This window comes from Pelobates fuscus, chromosome 3 (assembly GCF_036172605.1).
Source record: "Pelobates fuscus isolate aPelFus1 chromosome 3, aPelFus1.pri, whole genome shotgun sequence".
NCBI classification, from domain to species: Eukaryota; Metazoa; Chordata; class Amphibia; order Anura; family Pelobatidae; genus Pelobates; species Pelobates fuscus.
In genome coordinates, this window is record NC_086319.1 from 70,230,857 (window position 1) to 70,247,408 (window position 16,552).

A 16,552-nucleotide genomic window follows, 5' to 3' on the forward strand; every position below is an offset into this window, starting at 1 on the left:
ATTGTGATTGGCTTTTGTTTAACACTTCTGATGATGTCAGCCAAGCAGTCAGATCAGGGGCAGAGCCAGCAGCAGCAGACTGGAATAAAAGTAAGATGTTACTATATTCAAGGGGCCAGATGTTGTTTTTAACACTATAGGGTCAGGAATACATGTTTGTTTTCCTGACCATATAGTGCTGCTTTAACATCAGTTATAGATGAGATTTAATGTTATATGTAATGGTGTATGTTTTTTTAAAGAAGCAACATTTCCCCTTTAAATCATTGAAAGTACATTTAGCACACATAAAAGTGAAGAAAAATCACATAGCAATACAAATAACTATAATTATTCTAATTCCTAGTACAAGAAAACATGTTTTTTAACATTATCATGTTATGTTATAACTGCTCCAGCACATCTAGAACTATATAAAAATAAAGTAATTTTTAGATTTTAACCCCTTAAGGACCAAACTTCTGGAATAAAATGGGATCATGACGTGTCACACATGTCATGTGTCCTTAAGGGGTTAAACGCAATATGGATGTTAGTTCCAGTGAGTTCCTTTAAAAATTAAATGATTAGCTCATTCACAAATGTGTGTTTTTCTGCTTTAAATCTTCTGTATTAAATGCAGCCCTTTCATAATTAAATCCGGAACAGCAACCATAATCACTACCTATGACTAAATGTAAATCTGTCCACATGAAAAGTGTGGTGGTGGGTGATACTTCAACTTAATGCGTGTTATCACTGTTTTTAATTCAATTTTCATTTTGACCGATTTTACTCTCTGGGTTTTAGCTTTAGATTTTAGACTTGTGACCCAAGAAAACTAAGATATTTACAAAATTTGGTGAAATGTACCTAACATTCACAGTTCTCACGTCAATTATAGACAGTTATTTATTTAGTGAATACACTTTTTGTGCCTTCCTCTATAATTACTAGGGGGGGGGGGGAAATAATTAAATCAAGCATCATTTCTGGATTTAACCTTTCTTAAATTATTTAAAATGTCTCAACAAGAGTGAAAGAACTATTTAGTGACACACATGAGGCACTCTTTAAAATGTAAGACCTCATAAGCTAAGAAAAAAAAACTATCTATGATGTGATCTGAAAATGTAATAGTTTCTGTTAAAGAAAATATGCATGTATTAAACAGTCCTGAAGACTTGAAAGAAAACAGTCTCAAGAGTAAACATGTCTCTTGAAAATGTACTATCAGCATTGAAAGAGTAAGAATGCCGATAAGAATTACCATCCAATCCACATAGTAAATTCTACAAATAATCATGGTGTTGAGCTATTACAAAAAGGTAACCAACAATGGTATATATTAGCTTTGAAGGTAATGCTTTTATTTATTTTTATCGATACAGATAAAATATATATTAAAATATTCCAACCTTTCTGGAAAAGCAGATCAGTTTCCAAATCCCATTCTCTGAAAGAAGACATCTGACAGAGTTCTAAAGCTTTGGTTTGTAAATTATGGCTAAGCAATAAATCAGAGGCATCCAAGAGTGATCCGGGTACCGAACAAGCTTTCAGGGTCAGAAGATGACCTGGAGGATGAAAACATGTGCACTGTTATTTGCTGGGTGAAATACTAGAATGATACCCACTCACATCATAGATAAAAAGAGATAAAAAAAAAAAAAAAACAATGGCACTTTAATCATTCAAATGACAGATTTATTTTTGTTATTGACGTTTTATATTGCGTTCCTCCCAGTAAAGATTATTTAATTTGTGACATGGCAAGAACGATGCATTTAAAATGTGCTTACCTCTGCCAGCTCAAGAGGTTTTTTTTTTTTTTTAATTATGTTAAAATGTATTTAATTGGTTAACATAAGCCGATCACAGAGCCAATCATATGAGGGAAATTCAGAACACCTTAAAGGATCACTATAGTGTCAGAAAAACAAACTCGTTTTCCTGACACTATATCATCCTTAGGAACCCCTCACCCACAGGGTCCCCCTCCCTTGGCACTGAAGGGGTTAAAACCCCTCTAGTTACTTACCTTAATCCAGCACTAGCGCTGGTGACCTCTCTTCCCCCGCTGACGTCAGCTCCCGAGTGGAGCGGAATACGCATGCGCGGCAAGAGCTGCGAGCGCATTCAAACAGTCCATAGGAAAGCATTTCTCAATGCTTTCCTATGGACATCCTGCACGCTGGATGCGATTTTCGCATCCAGCGTCACAGAAGCGCCTCTAGCGGCTGTCAGGAAGACAGACACTAGAGGTTGGATTAACCCTGCAATGTAAACATAGCAGTTTCTCTGAAACTGACAGATACCCTCGCCAATAGGAGGTCTGAGAAAGGAAGCCAAAACAGGCTGCTGACCTCTTTATGTTTGGTCATTTTGGCAGCAATGCAACTAAAATACACATTTTAAGGGTAGTGCTTCCCTTTCTAAAACCGATTATGTGTCACTGCTGTTCTTTTCGTGTCTTTCAATGAACACCATATCGATGTACATCATTGCCAAGTTTATCTTCTTTTCCTCAATCTGCTTTACAGAAATTTTCATTTGTTTCTAACAAGCCATCTCCTTTGAACCGATTTAGGGAGGCATTAGTAGCCCTACTTCTTAGTATGAATACATTATGTCCGAGCTGTTGCACCTTCATTTTAAACTTTATTTTTTGTCACCTCTGCTGTTTAGAAGTGATAAGTCAGGCCTCTGTGAAAATGTAAAACAATGCTTCGAATTAATCTGCTCTGTTATGCCAACAAATGCTAATTACAAATCATTACAGAACTCCCAGGTCAGGCTACAGCTTAGCAATATGTTTGATTCTGATACATGTCATTTTGAACTGACATTAAAGAGGGGCATTTTTGATCACCAAAGCAGCATGAACATTTAGCTTGCTTAGACCTTAAAACAATGGCAAGAAAAGAACAGACTCTGGAGACACACTGACACGAGAACAAAAAAAAAAAAATATATAAAACAGAAAACTTTGTTGAATAAAGAGTGAAACAATGACCTCATTTAAAAAAGGCAGTACAGCTTACAAAATATAACAAAAACTTTGCAGTCACACTTCACAGGGGTATTTCTATCCCAATAAGACTAGGAAATAAGTCAATCAAAATCTATAATATCCCCATAATCGGGATGTTTAGTAATGTTATATTTTAATGTCATCATGATCCATGCACCATGGATTAGACTCCTGACAATTATCACTAGACTGCAAATAAATGTACATGTCCATCCTTCTATCCATTCACCCATCCACCAAACTGTAAACATAACACATTTGAGATGTATTTGTCCAAATACATCCGGTGGATACTTTACTGAACAAACCTTTTAAATCTTGTTTAGACACCCACACATATATCCAGAACAGCATGAATTCTTCATGAAGTGGATTTGATTCAGTGCTAGAAACATTGTTTAATGTCAGTGTAGTACAAGAAATTCTCCAGGCACTCAAGGTGTTAAAGCCGCAGGCAGTTTTTATTAGAAGAAAAGGGGCAACAACTTTTCGACCTGCTTAGAGTCAAGCTTGAGAAAGACCTCTTAGCAGGTCGAAATGTTGCTGCTCCTTTTGTTCTATTAAAAACTTGGGTGCCTGGAGAATTTCTTGTGCTGCTTTGTTGCTGTGGGATTACTGGGCCTACTCCGGAGCACTGGGTTGCTGCTGGGACTGAGTGCGGCTCCTATCACCATTGTAATGTCAATGTAGTGTCAATGTTGGCATGACAGCATTAACTTATTGCTGCAAATTTTGTTGCATATTCATGCTGTCAAAGAAGATCTCACTTGGCGCATGGCAGGGAGACCTTGCATGAGAAATCAAGATTTATGAGACTCGGAAAAACTAATTATTATTTTTTATAATCTACTTTTAATGGATACACATACGCAATTAACAAAGTGTAATTGGTATCCAACCAGGATGGAGTAAAGCTCAATAATGTGTTCTACGTCATTGATGGCTACCCTTTGGTTCTGTTGTCAACATTTTCTTAAATATGGTATGTCTATGAACAAGCTTTTCCAGAATAAATATGGCTTACAATATGTCACTTTTTTGTCGTAATTAACAACTGGATTCTCATTCCACATGCAGTAATATAAATCACTTAACTTGAATAGAACACAGAACATTTTGAGTTGCAGAATGAGTTATTCCTGGTCTCATTTGAAGTACGATTTTCTTTAACAAGCTGAATTTAGTTTGTTGGCAAATACATTTTATTTAGAAAACAAAATGGTAACAATGTAGATTCTATACAACATATTTAAATGTAATAGATTTAACTGAAAGAATAAACCTGGCCATTTAAATCAAGAGTGTGAGATCCAGGGCCAAAGGTTATGTACTTCTGTTCTATGTGATCATAGACATTTCACTTCAATTTCAGCTCATCATAAAACAAAGGGAAACTATTTTGAGCTGATCTGATCATCTCCATGGAGATACACACAGACACAACTGCATTATTAATTTATAGATAGAATTTACCAATGCAATGAACTCAGGGTTGGGAAGCTAATGCGTTGCAGTTGGGCTTCAGATCTTTTCATACTCTTTAGTTCAACAACATCTATTAGAGTGGGATCTGGTTCCATAGCCCTAATTTAAGGCTTTCTTGGTGTCAAAAACAATTGGTCAGAGATATACACTTAGAATAAAGTATACAGTAAACAAAATATACCATTTTTTTTAACCATGAAGATGTCCATAGAAAAAAAACTGGGATTTCCTGAGTCCACCAATAATATTAAGTTTTATTCACTAAAGTGAGGACTCCAAGTGAACTTTAAATTTAAGGTCAAAACAGCTGAACTGGAAAAAATCTCGAAGATTTCAGTTTGGCTACTTTAGCCTTAAATTTGGCTTAAAAGTGTTTGCTTGCTGTTATTTAAAACTGGATATAAATAAATCAGTATCTTATATAGAAGTGATAGAGCTATGGTAGGAGTACGTGTAACCAATAGTTATAGCAAAAACAATAACAATGTTGCAATATGAAAAAGTAGCTATTTAGATCAGTAACAATAAGGCTGTGCTACTGATCTAAATAGCTACTGTATATACTCGAGTATAAGACGAGTTTTTCAGCACATTTTTTGTGCTGAAAACCCCCCACTCGTCTTATACTCGAGGTAATGTCTGTATTATGGCAATTTACATTGCCATAATACAGACCAGGACCGCCGGGCTCATTACAAGCCCGGCGGTCCTGTTGGGGGCTGGCAGAGAGCTGTAACTTACCTTTCCTGCAGATCCTGTCACCTCCCTTCTCTCGCCTCCATTCCGGTCAACTCCACTGCAAGTCTCGCGAGAGCCGCGGGGTCACGCTCCGCGCGGCACTCAGACCGCGAGACTTGCTGACAGGGGAGCTGCACGGACTGGAGGTGAGAGAAGGGAGCTGCAGGAAAGGTAAGTAACAGCTCGCTGCCAGCCCCCTCCTACACAGCCCATCTACTGGACCACCAGGGAATGAGAGCCCCCCTCCCTGGCCATGCATTAAGCAGGGAGGGGGGACGAAAAAAATATAAATAAAAAATTAAATAATAATAAAATAAAAAATAATATATACATAAAAAAAGAATAATAATATAAAAATAAAATATAATATATATATCTATATATATATAGAAAAAATATTAAAATAATAATAATAATTTTAAAAAAATTATAAAAATGCCCACCCCCCACCAAGGCTCTGCATCACACACACAAACACACTCTGCATCACACACACACTGCATTCATACACACACACACACACACACACACTACATTCATACGCACACACTGCATTCATACACACACAGCATTCATACACACACATTGCACTAACACACACACACACTGCCCCAAGCACACCTAATAATACATGTTTTAGTCCTGTGTGAATTCCCCCTCTAGTATTCATATGTACTGGGTAAACTCCAGTGCAGTAAGAAAGAAAGAGGTGAGTGCACCCTGAAATGAAAATACCTCCTACGTCTACTGCCAGATCACCTGGAACCAAGGTAGAAAACTGAGTTACGTGGGATGTAAGGGGAAGCAGGACTCAATATAGATTTATAAGAAAATAGATATTCAGTAAGTAGACTAAACTGTATTTCTATTCAAATCCAGCCCTCTCTATATTTCGATTAGCAGATAATAGAATCAGGGCTTAAAATTTCAAGTCGTATGCTACTAGGCAGGCCTTAAAAGTTACCCGCCACTCACCATGGCACACTAGTCAGTGCAACATTTTCACTCACCAATGGTTAGTGTAAATGTTGATCCCTGTTAGAATAATCTGCAGAGCCTATTTTAAGGTTTACATGTATTAGAATAATCTGCAGAGTCTATCTTTAGATTTTCATATATTTGAATAATCTGCAGAGTCTGTCTTTAGATCTGCATTTATTTATAATCTGCAGAGTCTATCTTTAGATCTCCATATATTTGAATAATCTGGAGAGTTAATCTTTAGATTTGCATATATTTGAATAATCTGCAGAGTTAATCTTTAGATTTGCATATATTTGAATAATCTGCAGAGTCTATCTTTAGATTTCCAGACAGAATAGTCTGCAGTGTCAAATTTTGTATATTTACATGTATTAAAATAATCTACAGTGTCATGTTCATGATTTCCATGTATTAGAATAATCTGCAGTGTCAAATTTTGTATATTTCCATGTATTAAAATAATCTACAGTGTCATGTTCGTGATTTCCATGTAGTAGAATAATTTGCAGTGTCAGGTTTTAGATTTGTATGCATGACACTTATCTCCATTGATAGTTTTAGATTTGCATGTATCAGCATAATCTACAATGTAAATCTTTAAATTTGCATGTATTAGAACAATTTGCATTGCTGCTCTTTAGATTTGCATGTATTTGAATAGAATGCAGTGTCAAGCCTTAGATTTACATGTATTAAAATTATCTGCAATACGGAGCATTGCTTTGCTGGTATTAGAATAATCTGCAATGTAGAAGTTTAGATGGGCATATATCAGAATATCTGTATTAGGTGTACTAAGGAGATCTTGTATGCAAATCAGTGCATTATACTCTTCTAATCTGCAATGTACAGTCATATATTTGCATGCATTTAATACCCTGCCAAAAATACAAATTCACATATTGTGCAGGTCTACTTCCATTTTCGAGATAAAAATAAGTCTCTTGCACACTGAATTGGCAAATGGTTAATGACCAAAACCTCAGACCATGTTAAACAGTTTTTTACAAGAGAGAAACAAGAACTCATCTTACCAATTCTCAACTTGACTTTTGCCAGTAAATTTATGTGCGGTAGATATATGTTTCTAAAAGGCAGCAGCGGAGATATTAACACAGGATCTGTTTCATGATTTTCGACAACTTCACCAAGCACAACACACTGCAAGAAAATTGTAATTAGTTAATAATTTCATAATTATCCACTATAAGTATTTATTTTAGTGTACCTCACTGGCACTGTCCATAGCATAAAAGTAAACTACAGCAATGTTCAATGTTCTCTGTAATAAAATAATTTAAATACTTAAACGGCAACGAGTCGTAACTGTATTCTAGAGGTAGTGGAAAAACCTCCATCTGGTAAAAGATAATGGGACTTTCAATTCTATAGCCACCAGAAAACCACATTCAATTGCTCCTGCGGTGTGACATTCTTCTGTGGATTCAAAACAGCTGAGATAACATCATGTATAAATTGTAAACTCTCTGAGCAGGGTCTTCTCATCTCTTGTATGTGTCAACAATTTTTTTGTATGTCATTTACTTTTTGATAAATGACCCCATTGTAAAATTGTAAAACTCTGCAGATAGTGTTGGTATTATATAAAGTCTAACAATTATTATCATTATCTAATAACCTAACATCCTGTGTGCTTCTTTCCTTACACTAACTTACTGCTACTACTCAGTTTCAGTGTTTTGTTAGCCCCACCAGATAAGCCCCCAGTGATAACACTTCCGACAATTGAAGATGTTGGTTGGAACATATCCTTATCAAAATGAATAGAACAAATGTTTGCTAAAAAAATAAAATAAAGTCACGATACAAGATTCGAAGGATATGTCCACATAATTTTTTCTCAACAAGGCCAAAGTTTCTATGCTCGTGGACCTGTGTACAAATGACATGGTCTCATTTATGACTACCCATTGAGAGGAACACAGTCAAATTAGATTTTGTTAGATATCTTTCATTTCGCACAGTGATCCCAAGCTGGGAAAGGTTGTCTAAGAGGGCTATAAATTTCTGTCTCGAAAGAATTCTAACTGGGAAACATTGCATCTCCCAGTTTGTTACAATTTACTCTTATCAATCAGGGACCTAATTGGCTCGAAAGTAACACGAAGTTATAGATTTAAGGAAACACATTGTTAATGCTGCAAGTTCTGTACTTTTTGAAATATATCACAGAGCGCAGCATAGCGAGACCTTGAAACAGAATTTATCACCACTAAAGAAGCAAACTTAAACCACAACCAAAATATTTCTGTACTGGGAACTAAAGGCACAGATGGAAAAGCAGCTTTAATAATACAAAGAAGAACATGCGGGAGGTGTATCTCATAGCTCGGTATCCCATGAGTGTGGTTAGCAATTGTGGCATAATGTAAAGGAAGGTGTAACGAGTATTTTCTAAATAATTCATTGATAAAACAACTATATCAGTTTCATTTCTTGTCTGTATTAACAACACAAATACATTTATCCCTTCCTCAGATTCCAAATGCATTGATCCCATATGAGGTCCATGTGAAGAAATATAATTTACCTGGATAGTATATATAAATGGGTAGTTAGGGAAGCAAGAAATAAGTTGCCCGAGGCAGTATTTCTTCCCAGCACAATCACAATTCCATTCCATTCTCCCAAGGGTGAACCAGTGTTACCAACCTTTAGGTTAGGAGTAGACAACCTTCGGCCCTCCGGATGTTGTGGACTCCATCTCCCATAATGCTCTTACAGCCATGATGCTGTTAAAGCATCAAGGGAGATGTTGTCCACAATATCTGGAGTGCCGAAGGTTACCTACCACTGCTCTAGGCTAACAGAGCATCACAGTATTTGTAATTCTACATCTGGGAATCTGCATTTTGGTAATCAGTTAATAAAGTATAGAGCTTAGGAATTAGAAGATTATTTCACAATAGAAACTGGTCATGGCTCAGAAGTGGCAGGATTGGAAGTAAATAGGGTCCTATTGTAAACATGAAAGTGAAGGATTATAAATAGGTAATCTCTTTCCATTCTCTTTGTTTCACAATTCTCTTAATGCTGCCTCCATCACCACCTCATTCCATAGCCTTTTCTATATATATATATATATATATATACATATATATATATTTATTTATTTATTTGTTTCTTCTCCTATACATCCCATTGTTTCTGTAACAATCCTAACCACCTATTTTTCTCCATTTCTAAAATATTCCCTTCTTTCCTCCCCTGTCCAGTCTCCCACTTCTTCTTGCATTTCCCAGAGTTTATTTTTTTTCATTATCTATTTAAACTCGCACTCTCACTCTGTATTTCTGTCTCCCACCAGTAGGGTCACCAGGTGAGTGGCGTAGCACCATGGGATGTATCCTTACATAATTACACACAGTACTTTTACTTCTCTTTGTGAGATATCACACTGAGCAATGCAATAACTTAAAACAATAGCTGCTTGTTGAATTAACAAAAATAATTTAGTGGTTTAAATTTAAAAGTTATATAAATGTAGCAGTAAATTCTATTACTGGAATAAAATAATTTTGGAGCAATAAGCTGTCCGAAGATCCTTCATTTATTAAGTCTAAAGTCAGAGCTTAAAAGTTCCACTCAGCACTAGCAATTGGCAAGTGAAAACTTAGTCCTGGCGAGTAGAAATTAGTACGTATGCTATGGCTTGCAGTGGCAAGTAACCGTTAGGCCTGGCTAGCAGCACAGGACTTCAAATTGCAAGCCCTGCTAAAGTATCCTACATCCTTTTTACCTGATAAAGGAAGGATCTCCCAAAAGCTTGTTGTTCCAAACTATTTTAATACTTGTTGACAACACTTTTGCCATAATTGGTTCAGAAAATAAGGGCAGCCCGAAGTTTAGTTTAAAATACACACAACAAATAATGATAACCAAAAGAATCTGCCAACACACCAGTAAACTCTGAAATTAGTTATATGCCAAAACAATATAAAACAAAACTGTGTTATGGACACAATTATAGGGTGAGTATTATATATCAAAAATCACCCTCAGTGAAAGAAACCAAAGTGAAAGAACAAACCCAAGATAGTGTATATGGAATTAAATCCTGATAGTTATGTATTCTCCTCGATAAAGTCTGAAGAGCCGAAAACTGGTTGGATCAGAGCTTTGCACCTTTACCTACTCCCTGGCTCGAGATGTTTGATTGCATAGTGGAAGAAACTTTCATCGTAGCACCCGGGTTCTGGATTTGCAGCTTACCTTACTGAAGGACTCTAAACATGGTCATCTCCAGAGTGGGTCCACAGGACTCATCGTGCTGTTTTTGAGCTGTTCTATTCGCACTGTTTCATATGAAATATTGTGAAGATCGAATACATCACTATTATAGATCTTGTTGGGATTTCATTTTCTACACACTATATTGGTACGTTCTTTCATTTTCGTGTGTTTCACAGACGGTGATTTTTTTGATATATAATACTCCCCCAATGATTGTATCCACAACACAATTTTGTTTTCTATTAGAGGTCAAGCTAAGCAATCACAATAACTATTAAGACGATTTACTGACACTATTATGGAACCATTTTCCCTTGTCAAATTTAACAGCTAAAAATATTTGAGAAATCAGTGAATGTACTCTTTAACTAATTAACCACTACACTGAAATAATAACAAATGGTTTTGTGCACAAGGAGAACAAACACCTCCCATGAGTTTATAATATTTGGAAGCAAAATTGCCAAACGTATACAGATGTCCAGTTGATCAAGTAAGCAAACTTGAGGACAAATAAGTGCAGTTACATTAATATTACTTAGGCAAATCAACAAATCCACATGTCCACTGTACCCTAAATGTTTGTTTTGAACAACCATAAAAAAACACACACATATCATAGTTACATAGTTACATAGCTGAAAAGAGACTTGCGTCCATCAAGTTCAGCCTTCCTCACATATGTTTTTTGCTGTTGATCCAAAAGAAGGCAAAAAAAAAACCCAGTTTGAAGCACTTCCAATTTTGCAACAAGCTAGGAAAAAAATTCCTTCTTGACCTCAGAATGGCAGTCAGATTTATCCTTGGATCAAGCAGTTATTACCCTACATTGAAAGATTATATCCTTGAATATGCTGTTTTTGCAAGTATGCATCTAGTAGCTGTTTGAACATCTGTATGGACTCTGATAAAACCACTTCTTCAGGCAGAGAATTCCACATCCTGATTGTTCTTACAGTAAAAAAAACCTTTCCTTTGCCTTAGACAAAATCTTCTTTCTTCTAGTCTAAACGCATGACCTCGTGCCCTATGTAAAGTCCGGTTTGTGAATAGATTTCCACACAATGGTTTGTATTGGCCTCGAATATCAATGGCCATTTGGAACAAAAAAAAAATATGACGTCAGCTATTATCTTCAATACTGTAATATTAACCTCAATGCCAGCGATGTCACCATTTTGTTTTTCATTAATCTCTCAATATCTGACTATCGTCCTCAAGATAGGGTCATCACTGATAAGAACAAGAGTTAAGCTTGGTTTTAAATGGATAATGTTTTCTGACTTTGGCAGCATTAATGGCAGAAAACTGATCAATATTTTTTAGCTCGGAAAACATACATGCAATGACGGCTGAAATTCAGAAAACAACAGCCGAAAACAGGTGCTGGATTGTCATCAGGACCAATAAATGTCACATTGCAGAAAACTAGAAAATAAAACCACAAAAGGCCTGGAACTATGAATTAAAAGCAAAGATAAAAATTAAGTTTAGAGATAAACATTTTTAAAACAAAAAAACAAAAAAAACAGCACATACTCATAGTCTCCCATATCACAGTTTTAAGCGTTTTATTCACAAGGTGAATGTTTTTTCCACGATATATCTGCCAGACCTCTAGGAAGATGAACCCTATACTTTAGTGTTTTACATCAATGATATTCAGCTTTGACAGTAGCAGATGGCAGCCAGGAGCCACTTGTCTTACCTGTTTAATGATAAGTTTGTGAGCTAAAGTGTATGTGTTCAGCTGCTTTGTCCAAAACACCTGTGGGTTTTCCTCTTGTCCTATTTCCATTAAATCAGCCAGAAGTATGTAGCTCTGAGCAAGTATAAAGCATGCCACGGGACAAATAAAATGTTTTCCTTCAAGTAGATGGATTATATTCTGTTTTAATCAGAGGAAAAAAACATGTTTTATCATTCAAAGCCCTGTGTAAAATAGGTGCAATGTAGTAAACTAGTAAACAACACTATATTAATCCAACACAGGGATTTAATTCACTGAATGGACAGGGTACGCAAAATACAATTTTTTTTATGCATTTACAAGTACGGACATGTTGTGAAAATAAATAAATTTTATTACTAAATAGTGATCATTTTATTATAAAATTTTTACTTAGTGCAAATGATCACGTTTGAAAAAAAAAAAAAAATCAAAAGAAATAAATCACATGTCACATGATAGATGGTAGACTGCTTTTGTTATGCTCACAGAGTATCACTGTGCCTAGAGGGGTATCCTCAATTTCTTTGACTGTCCCTAAGCTAAAAGGGTCAAATCCAGACATGGACCCCGTGCTCACTGTGCCAAGAGGGGTACACCTCACTGACGAGGCCCAAAGAAGGCTAAAACGAACATCCGGGGTTACTGTATCTCTCGTGCAGAGAGAACTTGCCGGCATTTCTGTTCTGGACTGCCCTTATAGGTGGGATCAATCTGATATGCAAACATATAGGTTCTCTTTGAGCAAAAATAAGCGGGACTAACCGAAGGGCAAGCTAGTGAGTTTTTCAAAGCATTTGCCCTTTCTTAGAGTTCACATTTTCTCAGTGTGTGTTGCAATGCATTTGTTATAGTTAGGGGGGGTGTGGATTACAACTGCGAGCATTAAAAAATCTGTACCCCTTTGGCAACAATGGTAATATCTGCAGTTTCTGGGCCTGTTTGGATATTAACATTTGGTACAAAATTGTCCCATAGTATAATTAGAATATGCATTACCAATCATTCACAAGGTTTCAGTTAATTGTAAAAATGCAAATAAATTTGTTCTTCTAACTAGTAGGGAACTTACAAATTGACATTGGGTATACATCAAAGTTTTAATAGCTGCTGATAATGATTTTGACAAAATCACAATACTGCAATCACTTTAATCATTCATTGCTTTGACACACCGTGAACGACTCATCGGCAGCCATTAACTTGTGAGTATTTAACATTGAATATTAGATAGGGGACTGGAATACCATAGGTTTATGTTTTGAGACCGTCTTGGATTGCAAAGTTTGTAAAAGAATGACTTTGTGGATTAAGATAGCAAATCACAGTACAAAGTACTAACTGTTCTTATTTTGAAGATACCACTGATGCGTATTATATTACCTTTACATGAATTCAAATAGCATCTCAATATGATGTTAGATTACTCTGTAAATTGCCTTTTCCAACTGCTTCTTTAACACATGAAACATATGAAATAAGACAATCCTCAAATAAATATGTAAAATTGCCCGTTATGTTATTTACAGCTTTAAGAAGTCCTATGTTTTATAGAAAAAAATATGCCACATGCATTAAGCACTGTGGCATATATGTATGGTGGTAATGAAGGGTTAAGCTGAACTTGCTTTATAGGTAAGGAAAGTTAAATAAAGTTCATGACCCCAGGTAAAGTGGGACAGGTAGCTGGGCAGATTTGGTGACACAGCTCTTGCTGGGTACAAGAGCTGGCTGAGGATTGGTTGCTGGCCGGGAGCCGGCGGAGCGCAGGAAGCCAGGTAAGCATAAAAGTGACAGCGGGAGCAGAATCCCTGTCAGATGTTTCCGAAAGTCAGGAGATGCACAGACGGACCTCCTCCCTCCCTACCCTATTTGCTAACTTTCTTTATAATTAATGTCATGCTGTTAAAAAGCATTGGGGCAAAACTCATCCTCATGTTCAAGTTCTGAGGAAGGATATGGTGTTCAATGGTTAAATATAAAAGGTTAGCTATAAGTGATGGTGAAAGTTAAAAGTTTATGTAAATATGTTTACCGTTGTCAAGTAATGGTGGTATGCCCCTTTTAAGCTTTTAATAAACACCAATGAAATATAAATAAACCGTGTCTGTGTTGATTGTGTGGTCTAAGTTATTTATGCAAAATATTGCCTGCCACATATATAGATAATAATAATTACTATTATAAAAAACAGTCAAAAAATCCAAATTCCTGGAAATCCAATTGATTTGCGGGATTGCCATCCAATCGGGTAGAATTGAAACTGTGATCAGTATTCACAAAATGTCCAAATGAGAAGAAAATGAAGGATGCACATCAAAAAATACAATAAATTAATACTGCTCTTAAACTTTTATTATTCTTACACAGCAACAATAGTTATAGTATTCATCATTACATTTGATAACCATTAAGTGGGCCCATTGTTGTTCCTTTTATTTTCTAGACAAAACATAATCAAATGTTCTGGGACATTTTATACATACCTCTAGCAGGAGTTGCACTCCTTTTTTTGGGTGCCCCTCTTGAAGATCCAGAGTAGCTGCTTGCAGCATTAATTGGGCTTGGGTCTCAACATCACTCAATGTTTCAGCCTCTACCATACCTTCCGTTATTATGGTGGAAGCATCTAACATGTCCTGATCTAGAACAGAGAAACAGAAATATATTCTGAAGTCCAGCTCTAATTAATAATGTTCTTTTTTTGAAAACAATAATGCATTTGTTGATTAATTTCATATGAATCCCATTTTGTAGATTTGTGCTTACTCTTTTGACACAATGATAACATGGCCCTTCTAGAGGTTTAGGATTCCTCAAGTATGTAATTAACCAACAAACCTTCTGCACTAAAAGACAATTTTACCCTTGACTTCTGCTTTTCATTTAGCCCTTGACGATTTAATGTATAAAGCTCTATTATAGTACTTTGAAAAATAACTAATTTCTAAAATTATTCTAATGCCTAAATCTTAATTCATATATGAAGAAGAGAGAGCTTTCATAGAAATACCTACGGCATACCTTGGATAGCTACTCCTTGGAGCTGTCCAGTTAGAATGGAACCAAGGATAAGGCGACAACTTAACCATGTACGCATGCTCAAACGCTCTCGGGCTTCTGTATCACGTGGCAAACTTGGGAATACAACCTTAGGAACATAATCACAAAGTAAACAGTAATATAACCATATTGTAAAGCAATATTTACACATTTTATACACAGATTGCTTCTAGGTACAAGGTAGATAGATGCTTTGGTAAATGTATGGTACAAAGTTGTCTGAGATGAAACTGTTCATTAAACATCAATGATAGTGTAGGCATTCTCCTAGAAATTGCATGACAGCCAAACATAGCAAGTTCGTTTGTAGCGCAACTCCTGAATAACTGTGTTATAATGTTTTATACTTCAAAAGGGTTCATGAAGATACCATCACTAACATGTTTGTCAAATAACCTTGATACAAGTTGTGAAGTGGGCTCGCTTTAATTCTGCAATAAACATGTGCTTAAATACTGAATGCCTATACAGCCACTTACCTTCTTGTTTCTTTCAGAGTACTGCTGAAGAAGGGGTGATACATTATCCACATTTTTCATTGTGAATATTTCAGCATCTTGGAGTAAACGCATTGCAGAATATGCCATTGCCACACTATGGGTGGAAGAAAAAAAAAATAGATTATTTTCTCACTTCTCACCTTAAGATCAGGTTGGGCTAAGCTCTTTCCCATTGGAAAAACAAATAAATAAACATGAATGCATACTGATTTACTGTTTAATAATATTTACAGAGCCATTAATAGCAAACATGCTGCAGCGTTAATACTAATGATTAAGAATTTTGCATCAATGGCAATCCATGATGTCCAGTAATAATGTTTCATGATTAGAGTCTGGGCAACGTTTGAAGTAGTTTGAGGTCAAAACCTACCCAGGGACTAGTTTGAGATTTAACGCTTCCCTTTAAGACTAAATAATGATTTCAGCACTTCACAGCATGCGGTAGTCAGAAATTACTTAGACCTCATATTAACACATTCCCATTTTAAACATGGCTGACGGAGGATCTGTGGAACTGGCAATTTCCACAGAGACTTTCCCAGAAGACAGCAGTGTTTGCCGTGAAGGTTCTTTGTGCAAACCCAGGTGGAGATTTGGGGAATAAATGAACAATATCACGTTATTTCTGGCGCACATATGATTGCTAAAGAAAGATTTTTTAACGCTTCCCCCTTTGATACTATTAATTATATTAATAAAAATTAATTTTAGAAAGCTTTCATCACATTTTCTCAATATTTAGAAATCGATTTATAAAATAATTCTGTGCAGAATCTTGCTTTT

At 35.9% G+C, this 16,552-nt stretch overlaps 1 protein-coding gene across 1 annotated transcript in view; it reads right to left on the reverse strand.

Moving 5' to 3' along the window:
* The window catches only part of CFAP54 (cilia and flagella associated protein 54), a 311,984-nt gene that overhangs the window by 50,099 nt on the left and 245,333 nt on the right, over nt 1-16,552 (reverse strand). Inside the window, exons 53-58 of the mRNA XM_063446144.1 lie at nt 15,746-15,860; nt 15,228-15,354; nt 14,690-14,847; nt 12,183-12,362; nt 7,255-7,381; nt 1,398-1,556 (exon numbers count right to left, since the gene is read on the reverse strand). Coding sequence (XP_063302214.1) covers nt 1,398-1,556; nt 7,255-7,381; nt 12,183-12,362; nt 14,690-14,847; nt 15,228-15,354; nt 15,746-15,860 — 866 coding nt within the window. The remainder of the gene's footprint in view (nt 1-1,397; nt 1,557-7,254; nt 7,382-12,182; nt 12,363-14,689; nt 14,848-15,227; nt 15,355-15,745; nt 15,861-16,552) is intronic.